The sequence below is a fragment of the Lampetra fluviatilis genome, chromosome 3 (assembly GCF_964198595.1).
Source record: "Lampetra fluviatilis chromosome 3, kcLamFluv1.1, whole genome shotgun sequence".
In the NCBI taxonomy this organism is placed as follows: domain Eukaryota; kingdom Metazoa; phylum Chordata; class Hyperoartia; order Petromyzontiformes; family Petromyzontidae; genus Lampetra; species Lampetra fluviatilis.
The window spans coordinates 28561876-28583666 of record NC_136277.1 but is presented as its reverse complement, the minus strand read 5'-3'; the positions used below and the strand labels follow the sequence as shown (position 1 = coordinate 28583666).

Here is a 21791-nt window from a genome sequence, read left to right as displayed (position 1 = left end):
ACGCTGGGGGTCGCGGGCTGACAGGGAGAAGCTCAGAGAAGGGGTGGGCCAGGTGGAGAAGTTTTTCTCAGACATTTCTTGTTGCTGTTGCTGTAGAGGTGGAAACAAAGTTGGGGGAGGTTGTAAGTGGGGCGGTGAAGGTGGAGTGGAGGGAGCCGGCTGAGACGCACGGGGAGATTTAGGAATGAAGCCACGGGGTTTCTGCTGCTGCTGTTGCAGTGATTGGGGATTGGTGGACGGTCGAGAGAGGGAGTGGAAACTCGAGCACATGGCTGGCGGGGAAGGGACGTTTGCAAAGCCTCAGCTGTGCAGCAGCGTGCTGCAATTGGCCACCAGAGCCCCCCCCCTACCCCATCTCCTCTCTGGTATTATGGGAGGCACCGATCCAGGCCGGTCTGGCGGCGCGCAGTGTAAACATCGCAGCATTGCGGCTGCTGCAGAGACGAGAACGAGGAAGACCACCGCGCGCGACTCCTGACAAATCTCGGAGAAGTTGGGCACCGGATGATTCGGCCACGATGAAGATGCACGGAGGGAGCGTGGCGATTCGGCTGGCGATGATGATGCAAGGTAAAGGGACGTTTTGCGATCGGCACTTTTATTTTTCTGGCCGCTTCTCAAAAGTGTACTTGTGGAAACAAATGGCAGATCTGGGTCTCCGTGGCTCTTTAATTCCAATGTGGGTCAAATTAGTGAAATATGTTCAAGTAGGAAAAGATAAAAGCCCCCAGTATAATCCGACGTAAGCATTGCTTAATTGTGAGTTACTACGAGCTTTGCGTGACATCCAGTTAGCTGTCGACAAATGAGAACGTAAACAAAGCGTTTTGCTTGGCCCGACATTCGGACACGTATGTGTTCCTGTGACATGCGAGAGTCGGTAGATCTCACGTGTGTAAGAGGAGAGCACGTGAATAATTTAACAATGAAACAAAGTAAAAGTGACCTAATGTCAAAATAAATTTCGTAACTTCATGTTATAATCATAATAAAATGCAATAACGGCATCGGCGTTAGTGGCTACTGATAGACAAAAAGAGAAATTTCAATAAAATTGTAATGCTTTTAACATATTGTTTGATTTTTAACATTTTAACCGTGCCTTTTAAACCTTAAACTCTTAAGATATTGAAGTTACCATGAAAATAACAGGGCCAGCGCCTGAATTGTATTGTTAAATGTCCTAAGTGTTGGTGTTTTAAATGATGGAAAATCAAAACGTTCGCAAGCGATGAATCATAATATATATTTATTTTATTCTGAAAAACAAGTCAAATGCCGGGTTGAGGTTTGCTTACAAGGATGCGGCGGGAATTCAACGTCTAAAAATATTCCCGAATTCTTGGAGTAAACAGAAGAAAGCCGGCTTGGGGCATGAAGCGAGCTGACAAGTGGGACGCCATCTCGCGGGGAAGAGAAGGCAGTGCTGCTCAGCACTTTCAATAGTGGAGGAGTGAAGGGGGGGGGACAAAACAAATATTCAAGAGTGGCTGCTGAGTGGCCCAAGAGGCTAATGCTATGTCCGTGTAAGAGAAGCCTGAGCCAGAAATGTTGAGATCCTGGGTTTAAATCTTCAGGGTCCCCGACCGACACAACACCCAAGTTTCCATGTGAAGCAAGTTCAACTCGTCTCATCATGCCCAGCAGTGTTTGCATTAATAAATAACAAAAATCATCCACGAAAAAATGCAATTATTTCAGTTGGAAGAATAATGCGTCGCAGAGGCAGCGGTAGAAATTGCCGCTCATCTTCACAGCGTATCCTTTGTGTAATCCAGTTGCCAGTAATACCAAACAAAACTTCGATTTTAGACAAATCTGGACAAAGCTTAGAATATTTTCCCAATAGCACGTGTCTCTCTCTACTATTGTATGGCATTCCAGAAAATGAAAAAAAACACTCACCCTTGGCCTAAATGCTGATGACGTGTTTGGGGTATAACTGGTTTAAAAAAATATATGGAAAAGAGTTACACAAACGAAACAACAACTTACTGTGTTGTGTCACCATCATCACCGTGATAAGATGTTCTATTTAATAATCACCATGCCACTATGATGTCTCACGAAGCTTTTGTTATATTAAAACGACATTCGTGACAATAAAGACATTTATAATTGTTGTCAACCGATCATTAGTCAAAAATTGTGATTGTACTGCACTGCCCTCTGACTGCCACCATCGCTCCCGCAACAGCTTATAACACCCAAGCACTTCTAGCCATTGTTATACTGCACTATGCTCTAATGGTTGTGTTCCCCGGCTTCACCAGCCCGGTGATCAAATATGATCAAATAGTGCCCGCGACTGGAATAGCGTAGGTAGGAGGCTCTCATCTAGCAGTGGATTATCGAAACGAGCTGTACGTGTGCAATCTCGACGCGCGTGAAGAACGAACACACGTGCACACGCCATCTGCTGTCGAGTTAAGAGCCGTAACGAGGCCCAAAGACAGGAATTTATAGAATCATTACGTGGAGGCTCCCCCCTTTTCAGCTTAAGAAAGGATTTCATTTTTATTGCCACAAATGCTTTTTTCTCTCTCTCTCTCCCTCTCTCTCCGAACCAAACGCTAAAATCGAGCCTGCTCTCCCACGACCGTCTCCTATTCCGCACGTCGCTCTCAACCCCCCCACCCCAAGCAACTCCTCTTGCGCCGTTTCCTCGACTCTGCTTGGCTCACGACGCCGCGAGCAGTCCTGCACGTGTCTGAGCGTCCGTCTGGCGTTGAATAGGCAGGCATGGCGCGCTCGTTTTAACTCTTTGCAGGCAACGCAGTCAAACTTTTTCTAAGCGCAGGAGAGCGGCCGGCGTATCGTAAAGATCCTAGATTTGAAGCTTTCGTGACTGCAAGGATTCATACTCTTAGGTTTTTTCGGTAAAGTCACTTGATAGAGTAAATCTAGCTGTGACGGTCGTCCCACCTGATGACGGAGACTTGTGTTGCCTCCGAATCGTCGTGATTTATTATTTTATTTTATTTCTATTATTACGTTTATTAATTTTAATTTTAATTTTATTTACCTACGTGACTTTACCGATAAAACCTAAGAGTATGTATCGTAAAAAGTCATCCATTTCCAACAACAACATAAAAAAAACTGGGGCACGCTACAAAAAAATTCCAGGCGGGGGGGGGGTTTCCTAAAATGTAGTCCCTTTAAATTTTAACTACCTCCAGATTTGCCATCGGCTGCAATGGGGTCCCACCTTCACAGGCCGTTAAAGCATCTCGTATTAGTGCTGCTTCAAAGTCTTGTAGATATTAATCTCATGGTAGCAGCCTACATTTTTGAAGTTCAAGAATATGGCAAAGCAGCTTTCAATTTGTTTTTTTGCTCGCCTGACTTACGCAAAAAACAATTGCATCATGGTTTTCTTCGCTCGCTTGTGAAAGTGTTCCTCTGTGTTCGAAGTGAACGAGATTTGTTTCTTGGGAATAGCGATTATAAAATGGGTCACATTTCACCGTTTCATCGCACAGGAGGGAGCAGGCACGACGGACTGCTGAAACCGAAGACAGGCGCCTAACGCAGCGCTCCTTAAAGAGCCCATAGCGGACTCGGCATGCTTTTCTTTTTGAGCCACCTGTCAAATCCATCGACCAGGTTCGTGTGAAAAGAACCACCAACAGCGGTGTCTGCGGTGAAGGCCCAGTGCAATATCACGGTGAGCAGAAGAGCCGAACGCGCCTTTTTTTGTTAGGCTCAACGACTCCCTCCAGGCTTTGACGGTAACGCCCTGACGTGGGACACTTGTTCACATTATCAAGCAGCTCGTATGTGTGAGCAAGGCCAGAGGGCCCACGGAGAATCTGCTGATTGCGTAGAAAGATTCGTTTACAAAAAATACACACACAGGTCGGCAACCGGCGACGTTGCTTCACCGCCTACAGACTATCGCCTACCTCCGCAAGTAGGTGTTTTCTTCGCACGCACGTTACAATATCTGCGCGTGGTCCACCAACCCCCCCCCACCGCCTCCAAGGCGCTCGACCACAGAGACGCTGTGAGGCCTCAAGGAGCACGTCACTTGGACTGCATAAGCCCCGCGATGGTCGGCAAGCTGGCTGTAAATTGCTTGGCAGCCAATAACCTCTGATATATTCCAGTCTCCTAGCGGGCTGCTGGACTGAAAGAAGTTCTCTTTACTGACTGTGCACTCAGCTCTTGACACTCGTCAGTTTGCTTTTGTGGAAGTATGGGCCATTTGGTGCACGGTGAAAGGGTGAAGATACATCATGGCACCACCCAAGACACCTGACGGGTGCCGCTGTGGCTGACAGGGGCCCCACAAGCACCTGCTGGGTGCTGGAGGCGAACCCACTTGGGAATAAAGAGCCCCGACTGCCACTGCCAATCCTTGCATCCAAACAACCGCATTTCTGGCAGGAAGGGGGTTGGGCGGGGATGGTGGCATGCCCTTAAATTACGTATTCTTAGGTTTTTTCCGGTAAAGTCACGCAGGTAAAACATCAAAATCAATGAAAATAAAATAAAAACAAAAACCAAAATCACGACGTTTCGGAGGCAACACAAGTCTCCGTCATCAGGTGGGACCGTCACAGCCGAATTAGCTGCATCAAGTGAGGCAATGATTCAAGAAGTAATCCCTTATAAGCAAGTTGAAGGGGGGAGGAGAGGGGGGGGAGTTCATCAGAATGTGGTAGCCAATGAATGGAACGTATCGGGAGGGAGGGGGGCGGGGCTCAAAGACAGCACGGAGCGCCAAGCACAACGCATCGGGAGGGGGAGGGGGCCAAAACAATGGACGACGGCTTGGACGCGGTTGCCGCTGCACACGCCAACACAATGGACAGAGAGGGGGGAGGGGAGGTCTGTTACACATGATAGACAAAAGAACGAAAATGCCCATGCCTACACCAATGCCGGCTGAACAATGAAGAGAGCACTGCCAAAAACAACTGAGGATGTTAACACTCGGTAAAGTAAAGTAAAATAGTGCCTGTCAGATAAGATGGTCCAAAAAAGTGTAATTAAGTATTTTTTGCGTGGTTGATAACATCTTTCCAATGATTACTAAGTTTGTACCCATCATCACGGTTGAAATTATGTCTGTGTTTGTATATTTGTATGGCTTCGTGTACAAACCTTTGATGGTAGCCGGGAGGTTTGCAGAGAACCTTGGTCTCGGAAAAGACAATTTCATGAGAGCCCACCGAGTTGTAGCAATGATCGGCAACGGCAGAAGAATAATTTCTGCCGTGTTTCAGATCTGACTTGTGCTCGCGGACACGATCAGAAACATGACGTTTCGTTTCTCCAATGTAGCAATCACCACAAATGCAACTACATTTGTAGACTCCAGGATACTGTAAGTCAGGAACGACATCCTTCACAGATGGAATCAGATCACGGATTTTATGCACTGTACTGAATCGGACTTGGATCTTATGTTTGATTAGAATTTTGGAGATCTTTTTGGTCACGCCTGCTATGTATGGTAACGTGATGGTTTTGGTCGGAGTTTCAAGTGGCTGTTTCTGTGTGGTGGGAGAGACAGCTTGGCGGATAGTACGGTCAGAGTATCCGTTCATCCTGAGGGCCCGATGTACATGTCTTAATTCACCGGTCAGGTGGTGTTTGTCAGAAATGCCATGGGCTCTGTGGTATAGCGTTTTGATGAGAGAATTATTTTGAGATGGGTGGTGGTGGGAATCCGGTTTAAAGTAGGAATCTGTGTGGGTGGCTTTCCTGTAGACAGAATGTCCCAAGGATCCGTCAGGCCTCCTCTCAAACAGAATATCCAAGAATGGTAGTTTACCGTCTTTCTCCACTTCCATGGCGAATCTGATGGATGGGTGTCTAGAATTGATGTGGTCCAAGAAGTGGTTCAATGCTGGGAGGCCATGTGGCCAGATGACGAAAGTGTCATCCACATACCTCTTCCACAGGGAAGGACGCAGGGTAGATGTCTGGATGGCGTCTGATTCAAACTTTTCCATGAACATGTTGGCTATAACTGGTGACAAAGGGGAGCCCATAGGGGTACCCTCATTCTGTTTGTAGAAGGTGCCATTCCAGGTAAAATAGGTGTTGGTGAGGCAATGTCTAACCAGCGCAGGTGCATCAGAATTCAAACACAGACATAATTTCAACCGTGATGATGGGTACAAACTTAGTAATCATTGGAAAGATGTTATCAACCACGCAAAAAAGACTTAATTATACTTTTTTGGACCATCTTATCTGACAGGCACTATTTTACTTTACTTTACCGAGTGTTAACATCCCCAGTTGTTTTTTGGCAGTGCTCTCTTCATTGTTCAGCCGGCATTGGTGTAGGCATGGGCATTTTCGTTCTTTTGTCTATCATGTGTATCAGACCTCCCCTCCCCCCTCTCTGTCCATTGTGTTGGCGTGTGCAGCGGCAACCGCGTCCAAGCCGTCGTCCATTGTTTTGGCCCCGCTCCCCCCCCCCTCCCCCTCCCGATGCGTTGTGCTTGGCGCTCCGTGCTGTCTTTGAGCCCCGCCCCCCTTCCTCCCGATACGTTCCATTCATTGGCTACCACATTCTGATGACCCCCCCCCCTCTCCTCCCCCCTTCAACTTCCTCATAAGGGATTACTTCTTGAATCATTGCCTCACTTGATGCAGCTAATTCGGCTGTGACGGTCCCACCTGATGACGGAAACTTGTGTTGCCTCCGAAATGTCGTGATTTTTGTTTTTGTTTTTATTATATTTTCATTGATTTTGATGTTTTACCTGCGTGACTTTACCGAAAAAACCTAAGAATATGATTCCTTGCAGTCACGAAAGCTTCAAATCTAGACTTAAATTACGTGTCGTAATGTTGGCAATTCTTTATAGGTTTCCTTCTGAGCCGTCACAAGGGGGAGGGGAAAATGGGCCAGCTAGCTGCAGACACACGTGGCGGCAACGTAAGTGTTATTTCTGGGATATATCTGGCATCTTGAACTCCAACCTTGACTCTGCTTTCATATCGCCTGCAGCAAAGCAGCGGGCCACGGAGCGTAATGCCACATTTTGGTTTGTTGATATAGCAGATACGCTGAGCTGGCGTTTTGTAAAAGTGCCGCCTCCCCTTCCCTCTCACCAACGGAAGCATGCAAATGTAACACATCCACGGTCGTATTTGCTAAACCGAGGAAACGGCGGGATCTAAAATATCATCTCGGTCTCAAAATAAATAGCGTTTTGGTCGGCGCTACGGAGTCCGTTCGCCTTTTTTTTTCTTGGCGGGACGGTGCGATGGGGGGGGGGGCTGGTCCCCGTGTGAATAGCTGCGGTCAGGGGGAGCATTGGCGCGGCTGCTTGCTTGCAGCTGTGTGTTTAAGAGAGTCTGTGAAGAATTGGTGGCCCGCTAATATCAGCGCTCCCCGTTCTTGTTAGGCTACAACAAAAAGAGACTCTCTGCTTGTACGAGTGGCATAATCACCGCCCTCTCGGCCTCATCACCGTGTGTGAAAAAGGGTCGTCGTCGTGGAACAACAAATGGAACTGTTGATTTCAGGCTTGCGAGGAAGCAAAAAAGGCCCTCTCTCAGCGATTAGCACTTTCACTCCTCCTGCTTTTGTCCATGGGCCATAGCGGAAAATGGTTACCACCTAAGGTAGGAATACTTTAGTTTAACTGGTTTAATTATATGGCAAATCCGAGTGAATTACTTGATAACCCACTCCTTTCAAATGGTTATCACATAATTCACCGGTGGGGGTTGTACACCATCTCGGGTGGTACCGAGCAGTAAAATGTCTGGTTTGGCCTCGAGTATGTTGAACTTCTTTCTCACTGTACGTAGCCAACCGTGATAATTGGAGGACTCACGGGCTACTTTCAGCCCCATTCCCTCGGGCCACGCTGTCAACCAGCCAGGGGTGGACTCTGAAGAGAGCGAGGAAGAGCAGAAGCATCCCCCTGCGATTTCCTGTCCAATGTGTTGCTGCTTGACGGAGCTGACTAAACTAAAAATATTAAACGAAACTTTTGACATCGCTCTTTTTCGAAAGCGACCAGGCCACATATGAGAGCCCAACGCAATTGGCTTATCATCATGTGGACATTTATAGCAGCCACAAATACTCTAAACGCACGTTCATTCTAAATGTGGAGGGAAAAACCGGAGGACCCGGAGAAAAGAACCACGTGACCAACGGGGAGAGATACACGCAAAATCCCAATATACAGGCGTCGAACCCACGACCTCCTTGATTACCAGGCGAGGTAGTTAACATCTCGCCACCGCGGCGCCCATCGACTGATGGGCCGTCAGTTAACCTATCCACGTGACTTTACCGAAAGACCAAAATAATATGAATTCCTGCAGTCACGAAAGCTTTAAGTCACGATGGGCTTGTTTGATGCATCCCCCAAGGAAGTAGCGAGAAGAAAGGGGCGGGGGGGGGAAATAAATGCCAAAGTGCATGCGGCTTGAAAGGACATCAATGGGAGCGTGGGGGGATTGTCAACAAAGCAACGCCTGTCTGTCTGACGGAGGCGCCCAGTAACTCGCGAGAGATTACATTAGGAGAATTAGCAGAAGCACAAAATTCCGCCGAGCCTTGTCCGAGCCAAGGCACGGATGTTGTGTGCTTGCGCGCAAGTTGCGTGGTCAAAGGGCTCTCGGAAATCTGTGAAAGCAGCAATTAGTGCAAGAAAATCGATGATGAAGCCCGCAGCAAAGATGAAAGTCAGCATTCTTTATTTTATGCTTGAGTTAACACATTTTTCTTAGTCGTTGCACGATACATTGATGTCTAAATTTACATAATTATTTTTTATCAATTAGTGCTCTCAACGAACACAGGTTACAATTAAATAGGTTCATACTGCAAGGCACTATGGGCAAAACCCATGATGCATTGCAACCTTGCCAAATCGTGAAAGTTGCGTCGTCATCAGTTTATGTTTCCTAAAGTCCAGTACGGTCGTAAGAGCTGTAAGATTGAAAAACTTAGCGTATGTGGATGAAACTCCCAAGTCCTAAACCAAGACAGATAGAGTGTAACAACAAGCATTAATTCCTCCTCCCCGTGCATTAAATCGGGAGCACGACAGTCTGCATCAAGAGTTTAAAAAATGACATGCAAAGGCGTACATCACTTTTAACACACATTATCGCGTTATTAGATGTGCTGGAATCTTATTTTTGGCACATTTATTTTTTTGGTTGGGGGGGAGGTGGGGAGGTGGAGGGAGATTATAAAATGTTCCACGCCGTCGCTTCTTCGACATCAAAAGTACACCTCAACTCAGGAAGAAGCGCTCGCAAATTGTAAAACCACCGGTGAATAATACTCAACGAAGAGAGGAGAGAGATGAAGTCTTAAAAGTCTCGACAATAATGCCCGGCCGAGAGTTGTGAACCACCAATAAAAGTGAGAAAGTGTCGAAGGGGGGGTGGGGGGGGCGGATTGGATGGACGAGTGGGTGGAGGAGAAGAGGAAGAGGGGACGTGGAAAGCCAATGGTTTGATGGTCTTTGCCAAATCCCATTAAAGTCACCCAACCGCCTCGATATAAAAGTGCCTTCAAAGGGACCAGAGAATTTCAGATCGCAGGCATAACTCGGAAAGAATTCACTCTTGGCATTCCACTTCATATTAATGGCAGTGAATGCTTTGTGTCTGGGCTGTGCAGTCGCTACGTGAATGAAAAGTTTTTGTGATCTCATCTAACTCCAATCGACAAAAAAGACAGAGTGTCGCAATACAAAGGAATTGAATGTGATGAAAATATTTGTTTCAACGTATGAAGGAATCGTCAATCGTGCAAGTTCAATATTCTTGGAAATCGTTTCACAGCAGAGCTGAAACAAACAGAAACGAAACAATCTGGTCTGGGTGCATGCTATTTGTTCTAGACCCTGGGTGATCGCGCCAACTTGTGCATTCCTTGAAACAAATCCCGTCGCTGATTTTACAACGGGCAACAACAATTATCATCATCATCGTTTTCATCGTCACAAATAGCATTGTTACGAAAACATTGACGCCACTGCAATCACATCAGCGCGTGTTGTGTGCCCCCAGGGTAGATGGAATGCCAGGTCCGCTCGTTTAGCTTACCGACTGGGACCGTGGCAAACACTATTGTAAGTGTTGACACGGAAAACAACAACAACAACATGAATAAATAAAAATATCTAGCAATTTGTCAACCGATTCCACGAGCGTGAATTTACGGGAGCAGTGTTTGGCGGCGAGGGCACCTAACAGACTGCTATGAATGTCATTTCTCTCCCCAACGCAGTGGGTCTCAGGGTGAACTGGGTTTCTCAATGAGTTTCACGGGCATCCTTTGTTAATCTGTGCTAGCGCTCGACCAGAGAGACCTGATCTGTTTCTCCAAAATACGCCTGGACAAAGCATACGCATTTTTTTGGAAAAGTGATTATCTGATGATAGCTTTTTAATTTAATGTATACATTGACAGCCGTTTGTAAACCTACTGCTGAATGGAGGCTTCTCCTTGCCATGTCAGCCATGGGGGTTGTCTGACCATATTCCTCCACGCTGGTCAATGCAGATTAGAGATGAAGAGGGCTATATGATGTCGGGTCTGATATCACGTGCCACTGATTGTAGCTGTAGCAGGGAATCGAACCTGACTTACTGAGCACGTGGCTCAGTTCGTGAACCGCTGTGCCACTGCTCTACCCCATTTTACCGTTTACGATTGAGACTTGGGACGCGATGCTAACTGGCACCTAATCCTTCACTCGTGAAAATCACCATGTGACGGAGTGTTTCGTGAGCGCAGTGGATGTGTTATTAGGCAATTTCCCTGCACACATTTCGATGTGGCCGTGGGAAATGGAGTCGCGCGCACTTCGTGGAAATATGGGGCCCGGTGGGAAGCACGCGCACGAGATGCTCCAGCTGCCCGATCGCCGGGCTATCAAATCCACAGGTTCCATGAAAGACGTCCGACGTTTCATTCCGTGTGCTCGGAGCATCTCCGGGCAGCGTTTTGTCGCCACATTAATATTAAAACATCGCCAGATTACGCGGGGCGACCCGTCGGCCGTAACGCCGAGCATCGTTTAAGTACAATTCGAAAAGGCATTGGAGAGCTTTCCAGCAAAGACAAAGACCCCCCGTATAGCCTTACAGACTGTTGGGGCAAGTGCTGTTCGCGAGCACCTATGAAGGCCGGCACGACACACGAGGGGGTTGGTGGCCAGCACCACACCCGGCCGCCTTTGTTTCCCTCGTAACGATGTTTACTACACACCGCACCAGGTACTAATTTTAGGCTGAGTCGACCTAGGGGAGGCCCGGTTCAACTAATCGTCACTGGTGTTGTCCGCGAGCGGGAATCTAACTCGGGTGGCCGGGTTCGTAGGGCAGCGCGCGAACCACAGCGCCACCGCTCCTCGACGAAAGCTTACACAGCACAACCACGAGATCATACGCAGCGGTGAAATCCCAACATTCAGTCCCACGGACCGGTGGCCCCCGGCTGGACAGACCCCTTCCGTCTCGTTTGTGGTTTTACAGTCGAGCACTGTGTGAAGATCAGCATTCCACTCGGGCAGAAAATAAGTATCTCGATGTTTTAAATTATTTACATTTTATTTTGTCATATATGGAGACCATTACAATTTGAAGGCATGTTTAGAAAGAAAAAAAAACACCCGATGTCAACTGCGGTAAAACTCGTGTTATAACTCTTTAACTCTTCTCCCTCCCCGCCCCCCACTCTGACGGCAGGATTTTGCCAGCTTGGCCGGGCGTTCAACGTGGACGTGAAAAATGCGCAGATTTTCTCCGGCTCTGCCGAGACGCAGTTCGGCTACACGGTGAAGCAGCACGTCGACTCCAGCGGGGAGAAATGGTGAGGGGACACGGCACCTCCCCACCACCCTCATATGCGCTCAGTCCCCCCCCCCGACCATTTAAGGCCCCCCCCCCCCGCCCCTCTATTGAAGCCTGCCCGTTGCTTCTGCGCTCACGCGCCACGGATCTCCATTGTAGAATAGCCGGGGCAACTGGCTACATGGGATCCTTGCCCGTGTAACAAATCAAATGAAACTCAGCCTCCTTCCCAATTCTTACGCTCGATATGCAAACTGTCTTTGGTAATTTGAGGGAGCTGGATTTTTGTTGTTGTTGTTACAATTAAGCGATGGGGCGTCGCAGCCTTTCCTTGTTTACATAGAGGGAATGAAGAGCCAGAGCAGAATTCCTGATCGACAAAAGCGGACAGAGTACCAATTGCTAATTCCGTTGAGCGTTTAACACGTGTTCAAAGTCTGTTTGACATTGACGCTGTCGCGCCCGCCTAAGTTTTTGTCCCCCTCCCCCCGAGGTCACGCGACGCGGTTGCCCTTCTCCCACTTTCTCCATTCGGCTTTACCCGTTTGTCCCACTGCGAACGATCACGTCCATTGCTTTGACTATCGTTAATAGCACTGGGTAGTTTAACACGTAGGCTTTCGCGGCCAATATCATCCTTAATATAGGGGTTTTTTTTGGGGGTTAGATGGCGTCAATATCAATGTGTCGTTAAACCCGCCACTACCCGACAGAGACAATTAGTAAGGTTTGTCACGTAAACAGAACGTGCCAATTAGTTGCTACTTAAGCACACCGGTGTGTTGGAGAGCAAATCCACAACATCTGAGCGCGACGTTTCGCCAGTAATTACAACGAGCATCATCAGGCGGACAGCCAAATTTGTTGAGAAATTCTCCTGTTTCGTTCCTTAAACAGAGGGGTAGATGTGATAACGCCACTTGTGAGCCCTTCACGTGCGAATGGGGGTGGGATTAATGAATGCATATAAATTACAATGGGAATCCATTGCCGGCTGGGTTATTTATATGGTAATCAGCGTACATTACGCATGCACATTATGCATGCACATTGTTTTTGTACCTCCTGTCGTTTGCATGCACTGCGTAAAGGTAATCCCCATTGACGTATGGTAACACTGGGTGCCTTGCGCTGTGCATAGGGAGAGGTGTGCATTCGTCTAAGTTTGTCTTGAAGGCATTTAATAATACATTACCACCCAAGATTACATACTTTGCTAACCTTACACGCAACTTAAGACACCCTTCGACATTTGATGGCACCTTCCAGCATGAAGACGAAACTTGGCCAATTTTTACTTCATCTGCGATGCTCCTCGTACACGGAACAATATGGCATCTGCTGTTAATTTAAAAGCCATTTCCTCAGTCAGGTTTTGATGGGCGATTCAAACAAAATGAATACAATAATTTAGGGCTGATACCTCACTTTTTGATATTTAAAATTCAACTTTTAATTAATTCACGAATCATTTGTTTTTGGAAAAGAAATGCAGCCCTATGCTTGCTGTATTACATTTGTTTACTCTGCCATTGCTGTGACCCAGAGGTCCCTTGAACAAAAACAAAACCCATCTGATCTCAATGTGTTCTCTCGCCTGCTTTTTAAATTAAGGTCTCCATCTATTTACCTATGAATATGTCTGGCCGATTCACAATCTCGCCACCCGGTCACCGCACTTCCCACAGGGAGATTTATTTTCATCTTGACCTTCGTTTGCTGCCCTTCCATTTCGCAAGCTTAAAGCTCACCCACGCGGGTTCTAAAGCTGCTTTTTTTGAGACCTTCACTTCAAAGGGACGCGGAACCAAGGCGGTTATTCGAACACAAATGTTTTAAACTATATTTTTTAGGCTCGGAACATTTTATTTGTGTTCAAGGTATGTACGCGTGCACATTTATGATAACGGAATGCAAATCGTTCGTCAATAAAATATAACACCAGTCAGCATTTAAGGTGACTGAATAACAGGTTAAAGTAAAAATAAATACGTCAATAAGTGCGTCACGTAGATGGAAACAAACGAGATGTTGGCATTTTCTGTCAAACAGATCGCTGGAACGGCAACAATTTACGTGTGTTGACCTTTGACCAACGTAAAGCTGCCATTAGAGCAGGAACGTGAGCCGAGCGTTCACCGTGTTATAACTCAGTGCCGTTCGACTGTGTCTGTTAAAATCCGGCGCTGGAAGACTACAGAGTCGGGTTCCATTTGCATGAAACACTCATCTGCATGGGGCTTTTTCCGGTGTCCTCTGATATCCACGCACTTACAAAAGACTCAGAGTGGAATTGGTCAAACGTTAAGAGCAAGACCCTTCTGCAACAACAACAAAATTAACCCGTAAAAACTAAGTTTTTCACTATAAATCCTTTATATGCGTGGCATCGGGGCGGCTAGAGTCCTCTCGTCCTCTGGCTTGAGATGGCTGCCACCTATGGGTCAGATGATTGTCTGCCACCATTAAGAAATTGGTAATTAAATATTTATTTATTTTCCCCCTAAACAGTGTAAAATTTGGGAAAAAAATTTTCACGAAAATTTATTGTCACGCACAACGAGTATGTGTGCAAAATGTCAGCTCGATTGGATCACGGGAAGTGGGTTAAAAAACGACCGAAAGATTTGCACGGTCGTAAGCAAGCAAGCAAGCACGCAAGCAAGCAAGCACGCAAGCAAGCAAGCACGCAAGCAAGCAAGCAAGCGAACTTAATATAAAGGATTTAAAAAATCCCCATTCTCAGCCGGGCATTCTTGAGAAATAAAAAAAGAAAGCTTATTATCTTATATCCCCGAGCCCTGCAGGTGTGCGGCTGCCTCAAGCTGCAGGAAGCCCGAGGCACTTTGCTTCGGTAGAACGTTGAGTTCCAGGCGAGCAGTCTCTCGAGACCAAAGTTTCGAGCCACTGATCCTGAAAAAGTGGCCTCATGTTGCAGGGCTTCAGCTGCTTCCTTGTTACACGATCGCCTCTGAAATACCCACTGCGCCCCCCCCCCTACCACGCCTCGTCTATCGGCTACTTGCCCCCCCCCACCGTCACTCTGGTCTGGTGCCGGATTGACCGGCACCGTTCCCCACCGGCCTCTCCCTCCACCACCGACACAGATGTGTGGCCTGGCATGTGTCTTGCCTTCCGGGTAGCTCGCACCGCCACTGTAAATCTCGCAAGTGAGCGCCACAGCAGCGAGGCCGAATTAAGCGATTGGTTTTGTTGTTGTTGTTGCTAAGGGCAGGCCACCTTTGAATTGAACAACATGAAAAAAATATATATGGACGAAAACTCAGGCACGGGAATGTCACACATCAAAAGATAAGTGTTGGAAAAGAGAGCTTGCTAGCTTCAATTGGCCTTCCCTCGAGATACAAAAACATATATACAAGACCGAAAAAAAGTCATATATCCTGGCAATTAGGTTGTTTGGGACAACAGCAGCAGTGTCACATCCACAAAGCCATTTAAAGAAGTGAAAAGAGAGTCAAAATAATACTGAGGAGATCTCTGCTGCAGGTACCGCTCATTCTAAATATGTATGGGTGGTAACCCTAGATTTTACTAAGGATATGCCGATGCTGATAAGTTACTGTTCGTGGCTTTGCTCGTTTAAAAGTGTTCATTGGAGTCGTAAAGATGCATCGGTTCAAGCATTTTCATATCGATTTCATAAGCTCGTGACGCACACATTGAATTGCACGTCAAATTGGATGTTCGTCGATTATTTTATGTTGTAATGGGTTCACGTGAGCTCTGCAGTGACGAGTGACTGCTACATTCACCGCGATGTTTTAAAAAAAGAATCGATTCCAATATGGAATCGCTGTTCTACATTGTGACGTTTAATTGAATCACGGTTTGGGGGTACTGGGAGGGGAGGTAGAATCGTGACACTTCTATAAACCAAAAATCATAGGCACAATTGCTATTTGTATATGTATGTATGTCGAAATTCTTTCGCACCGTACGTAGTCAACCGTGCTAATCGGAGGTGTGGACCTATTAAAACAGATTCTGTTGAACCAGCATATTCACGTTTGTGTAATTGGTTATAATTTAGCAGAATCTTGAACACAGCTGCGATTTAAAATCCCTTTGAGGTTTTTAACCAATATCCTGGCAGACATTTTTACTTTGTAAAATGGCACGCAGTCTCCCGGCTCCTCGTTTTGGTTGTGAGATGGGGCCAGCGATAGCTCAATTTTCCCATCCAGAATGGTGATGAGACTGCTTTAATCAAAAGCCCCTTTCGGTTGTGGTTAAGATTGGTGTCCCGCTGGATTGCCGCGCGACGCAGGAGTTGTTTTTTGTTTGTTACATTTTATAAATATATCTTTTCATGGTTGATTCACATGGGCAGTTCTCTGGGGCACGGACAAAAACAGGAGCCTGGAATTTTTTTAAATAAATTGCTTACAAATGGTAATTGTAGCCATCAAGGTCCAACAGTGCTCACCCATAGGAGGCCCCAGAGTTTGAGATGGCGGTGATAGGTTTGCTTCTCATTGATGCAGGCCTACGTTTGTTTATTTGCTTGGAGGAGGGTAAGTACATGAGGATTATTCGATTATTGTCCAGGGTAAACGCCAAACCTTCGTAAAATGTGAGAAATCCCTACAGCAGAAGTTATTTTGGGACCGATTACGAGGAATCATCTTGCAACCAATGATGGTTTTGGGAGTAAAAGTCTCAATAAATATTATAATAAAGTTATTTACAGTCATGAAGGCTTTCCTCATACCGTGTCAGTCATGGAGGGTTGTATAGCTATACTTCACCATGCCGGTCAGGGCGGATTGAGGATGGTCGCGGGACCAGTTCATATATCGCTCGCTTCTGATTTTGGCCCTGTCTGAACTGGTCCTGGGCCTCTCCTCGGTCGACTCAGCCTCAAATGAGTACCTGGTGCGATGTGTAAACACCGCCACTGGGGGAGACAAAGGCGGTCGGGGCGTGTGTTGTGCCGGCCTTCATAGGTGCTCGCTAACAGCTCTTGTCCCAAAGTCTGTTAAGGCTTTACGGGGGATCTCTATTGTATTGTATATTGACCAAACTACTGCACCATCACTCCATCATCATCTTCTTCATGAAGATAATTCATTGCAGTGCTATTATTCTTAAAATAAAGTGCTTTGTTAACAATACAATACAGTAAAAGTTTTTGTTAATTTATATTTCCATCATGAAAAAAATAACATGATAGATGGTTCAGTGGGTTGGGAGCGGAATGCCTCCGTCAAACTACTGAGCCGATACCGCTGATATCCGGGCTTCTAATCTCGGCACCCCACGCATGATTAAACCCGCAGGACAAATGGCGTCAGTCGTGTTGCCAATGACCGCACAAAACACGTGACGTAAAGTTCGGTATTTCGCCCGAGACCAGCTTTGGTTTCATATTCATGGACAAGGAGTTGTGGCATAGTGGTTCGCACACTTGGCTTATTGAAACCGGTGACCCGAGGAGTCTCAGCCGTGGCTCGCATCAGTGGCGGGTGATATCTGAATCGTTCCTGCACTGATGAGCACGGAGGAGTGTGGTCGATATACAAAACAAGAGGTCCCCCGTAATGCCTGAACAGGCTGTTGGGGCAAGTGCTGTTCGCGAGGACCTATGAAGGCCAGCATGGCATACGAGGGGGGGTGGGTGGCCAACACCACGCCCCGACTGCCTTGGTCTCCCCCCCAGTGGCGATGTTTACACATCGCACCAGGTACTCATTTGAGGCTGAGTCGACCGAGGAGAGGCCCAGGACCAGTTCAGATAATCGTCATTGGTGTTGGCCGTGAGCGGGTCGCCAGGTTCGTAGCGCAGCGTGCGCACCGCTACACTACCGCTCCCCACTACCATCAATATATACTCTTGACTGACACGGCATGGGGAGACCTTGAAACAGGAGTGGATTTAAAAAAGGGGGTTTACATTAATCTTAAGAATTTGTGTTCGTTACACATAAACATGACATGGCTCCGATAACACAAATGGCATGTATTTTGGCGATAACATCCAATCAACATATGCATGTTTAAAATGCCGAAATAAATCAAATGTTACCATCCTTTACGGGTGTTTTTTGTGTAATATATGAAGTCATGAATTCCCCTAAGTCCCTTCCGTGGAGTCGTTAAAGCAGACATTCATAACACGGGGTAAAACTCTGTAGGCCGAGGGGCGCCAAGATGGGAAGACGATCAACGAACATTCACTGTCAAGGATCCGTGTGCAAGGTTAAGGGAGGCTTATGGAACTCCGCGTTCTCTCTGCGTTCTCCTGAATGTTGTTCAATGATGGGGGCGCAGGGAAACTCGCTCCCTGCCGGATTCAACTTCGCTTTAAACGCTGCTTTTTTATTATTAAGCGGCGAGCGGATTTTAATGTTTGCGAGGATGCTTATGCCAGATTTAGGCTCGTGGAACAAACACAACTGTAGAATAACAGAAACAATTCTAGATTTGAAGCTTTCGTGACTGCAAGGATTCATACTCTTAGGTTTTTTCGGTAAAGTCACGTAGGTAAAAAAATGAAAATAAGTAATAAAAATAATAGAAATAATAATAGAAGTAAAACAATAAATCACGACACTAAAATAATAAATAAAACACAAAATAATAAATAAAACACAAAATAATAAATAAAACACAAGTCCCCGTCATCCGAAACGTCGTGATTTATTATTTTACTTCTATTATTATTTATATTATTTTTATTTTTTACCTACGTGACTTTACCGACAAAACCTAAGAGTAACAGAAACAATGAGAAACACGATATGAATGAGCCTAAAAAAAAGATACATTTCTCGAATCGAACCGTGACAAATTATCGAATCTCCGGCGAGGGATGAATTGTTACACGCCTTGCTCGGTGGAGCACACCACTCGCGTGGAGCAGCGAGTCTCGTTCGGGGCTCGCTGTGGCTTTCTTTTCCCAGTGTCATAAATGTGAGCGTCACATGACTTGCACGCACGCACTGATAAGCAGATGCAACGTTGGGCCGTCCATAAATGACGTCACGCACCTAGGGGGGGGGGGTCAGACATTTGTGACGATGTGAGACGAGGGGGGGGTGAGAAATGTGACATCACATCAAAATGTGAAACTTTAAATAAATATAGACACGTCCTCCTTCATTAAATAGACTTTTTAATAAATGTTTTCTCCTACGACATCAGAGTTTCAGCGCTACATTAAATACCTACTACAATGACAATAGTTGAAAGAGATTTGAAGCACGTTTTATTTTCAAAATGGAAATATGGTTTGGGGGGGGGGGGCAGAGCTTTGTGACGTCATATTTGAGGGGGGGAGTCTGACTTTTTGTGACGCCATGTGACGAGGGGGGGGGGGTCAAAAATCGTCCAAAAATCGCGTGACGTCATTTATGGACGGCCCCTTTATGAGAGACAGGCCGCGGAGAATCACGCGACCACCGCTGCAAGAGTCGAACCGAGTTTCTGTCTCTCTGCGCTCTGTGCGCGTAGTTTTCTCGCTGGAGATCAACACATCTGCAGTAGCTCTTCGCGCGGGTCGCCACGGCAACCGTAGCCGCTTACCAAAATAAAATAATTTCTCGCGGAGTTTTCTCCACTTTCCTCCCCGCCAGCCAAACTCCACCCATTACTCCCCAAATCCCATGTCGCCACCCACGAGCGTGCGTGAGGAAGCCACTCTCATCGGGAGTCCAGCCGATCGCATTATAACGGCCGCCCTCGGACGGATTTGAAATCAACAAACTGGAATCTCAGCGCGCAACGTGAAGCAGATGGGATGATCTTCGAGAATGCCAACGTTAATGATGCCCCTTGATGAGGATGTGTCACGTGCGTGGTGCTACTGTGTGGGTAATATGCAGACAACGCGCGCGCACACGACGACTACATCAAAGCCCTCTCGCCAGCCAACGTTGGCTCACAACGCGATGCGCTTCCTAAGGGGCCGTCCATAAATGACGTCACGCGATTTTGGACGATTTTTTACCCACCCCCTCCTCGTTACACGGCGTCACAAAAAGTCAAACCCCCCCCCTCAAATATGACGTCACAAAGCTCTGCCCCCCCCCCACAAAACCATATTTCCATTTCGAAAAAAAAACTGCTTTACACTATTGTCATTGTAGTGCGTATTTGATGTGGCGCTGCAATCTCATGTTGTAGGAGTGTTGTTATAACAATTCTATATTTATTTAAAGTTGCGTATTTTGATGTGACGTCACATTTCTCAAACCCCCCTCTCCCTCGTCACACATTGTCACAAATGTCTGACCCCCCCACCCCCCCAGGTGAATGACGTCATTTATGGACGGCCCCTAAGTTATTCTAAACCGTGTCGCATGAGACTTGTTCGCCTTCTTCGAAAAAGTTTGAATGATTCAGCAGGAGCGGGCGCTCGATCTCGGCTTGCCATTCCTGCATAAGAATTCGGCATTAAATAATTTCAGGACGCCCACTTTGATGAAAACAACAGATTCGCAGTTTTGTTGTTGTTGAACAATAAAAGAAAAACATTCCAGAGAACATTCATGGAATCTGTTAAGTTGCTTTAGGGAAGGTAAACATTCCTGCACAGATTTTTTTTATAAAAAAAAACTCCAACAAGATATATATATGAAGTACTTTAGTATAGTAAGTATATATATTTTTAGTTTCTTTCTTGCAGGTCTCAGAGCAAGGTCATTATCGGCAGCCGTTAACCTCTCCCACCGGGGGGTTAAAGCACGGGGCGAGTGACCCGTCCTCCGCGTGGGTCACTGAACAAATTATCGGTCGGGGAGGGCACCACGGGGCCCTTGTGACAATGAGGCCATACGGGGGGGGGGGACGTCTCATTAAGAAAGGCCGCTTGCTTTTTGTCCGTGGAATATCTGTGCCCTGCCTACATCCTCTCCCGCCGCCACTCGCACCACCCCATCCTTGTTCGCTCGCCGCTCTGTACCGGGCTCTTGTTCGATACAAAACAAAATAATCCCGCTTTGCTCGTCGGCCGTGTTTTAAGGAATGAAAACATATTGTTTTATTTATAACGAGGCGGTGTTGAAACTAAGCGTTTTAATATTCGGCTAAATCGCAGTATTTAATACCTTTATCTAGGTCTTTCCATTCACCACCTCTCCGACAAAGCAACACAATGGCTAAGTCACTGAGAATTGAATCTCGAGCAGTTTGCTCTTCGTTGCTCGTACGACATCATCATCTCGCTCGCTATTCCGGGAACACGAATTCGAAGCCGTCTCTTTGTCCTCCGTCTTTCTCCCTTTCCCTCTGCCTCATCCCATCATCCCATGTCTCTTCTCTCTTCATCCTCCCATGTCTCTTCTCTCCCCATCATCTGTGCTTCCTCTCCACCCCCGCCGCGGCCGTATCGGTCGCGTGGCCTCCATCGGCCTTTGTTGTTCGACCATACTTCACCGCGACTGTCAATGCGGCTTTTAGCGACGTGGAGGGTCCCAGGAGCAGTTCGGATGTCAAACGCCACCGGTGTTTAGCCGTGGCCGGGAATCAAACTCAGATTGCTGTGTTTATAGCGCGGCGGACTAAGGGGCCGTCCATAAATGACGTCACGTACCTAGGGGGGTGGGGGGGTCAGACATTTGTGACGCCGTGTGACGAGGGGGGGGGGGGTCAAAATCGTCCAAAATCGCGTGACGTCATTTATGGACGGCCCCTAACCTTCGCACCGCTGCTCCACCACCCGACGGCATGAAGCGTTTGCATCATGCGATTGCCAGCATCTTTACTGCCAGGCCACCCTTCGTCAAGACGTTGCCTCAATAGCCTCTCGGGTACACGTGCAGCCCTCTTGTCAATCCACTGCTGGATGAGGGCCTCCCAACGCCGTGGGGTGTCGTGGAGGTTATTCGACCGCCAGTCACGCCGCTGATCAGTGCGTGCTGGCGAACACGGGGAGCACAGAGACCACCTTGAGCATAGAACTCCAACACAACCGTTGGGCTTTGCTGCACTGCCGTCTGCCGCTGCGTCACGAAGTGGGGGCCGTC

General features: G+C 47.1%; 1 protein-coding gene across 1 annotated transcript in view; it reads left to right on the top strand.

The window, feature by feature from the left end:
* The first annotated feature begins 370 nt into the window (after positions 1 to 370).
* Positions 371 to 21791, top strand: part of LOC144955813 (integrin alpha-11-like) — a 100546-nt gene continuing 79125 nt past the window's right edge. The window contains 3 exon segments of the mRNA XM_078886005.1: positions 371 to 475; positions 477 to 570; positions 11698 to 11821. Of these exon segments, the coding sequence (XP_078742131.1) occupies positions 371 to 475; positions 477 to 570; positions 11698 to 11821 (323 nt within the window).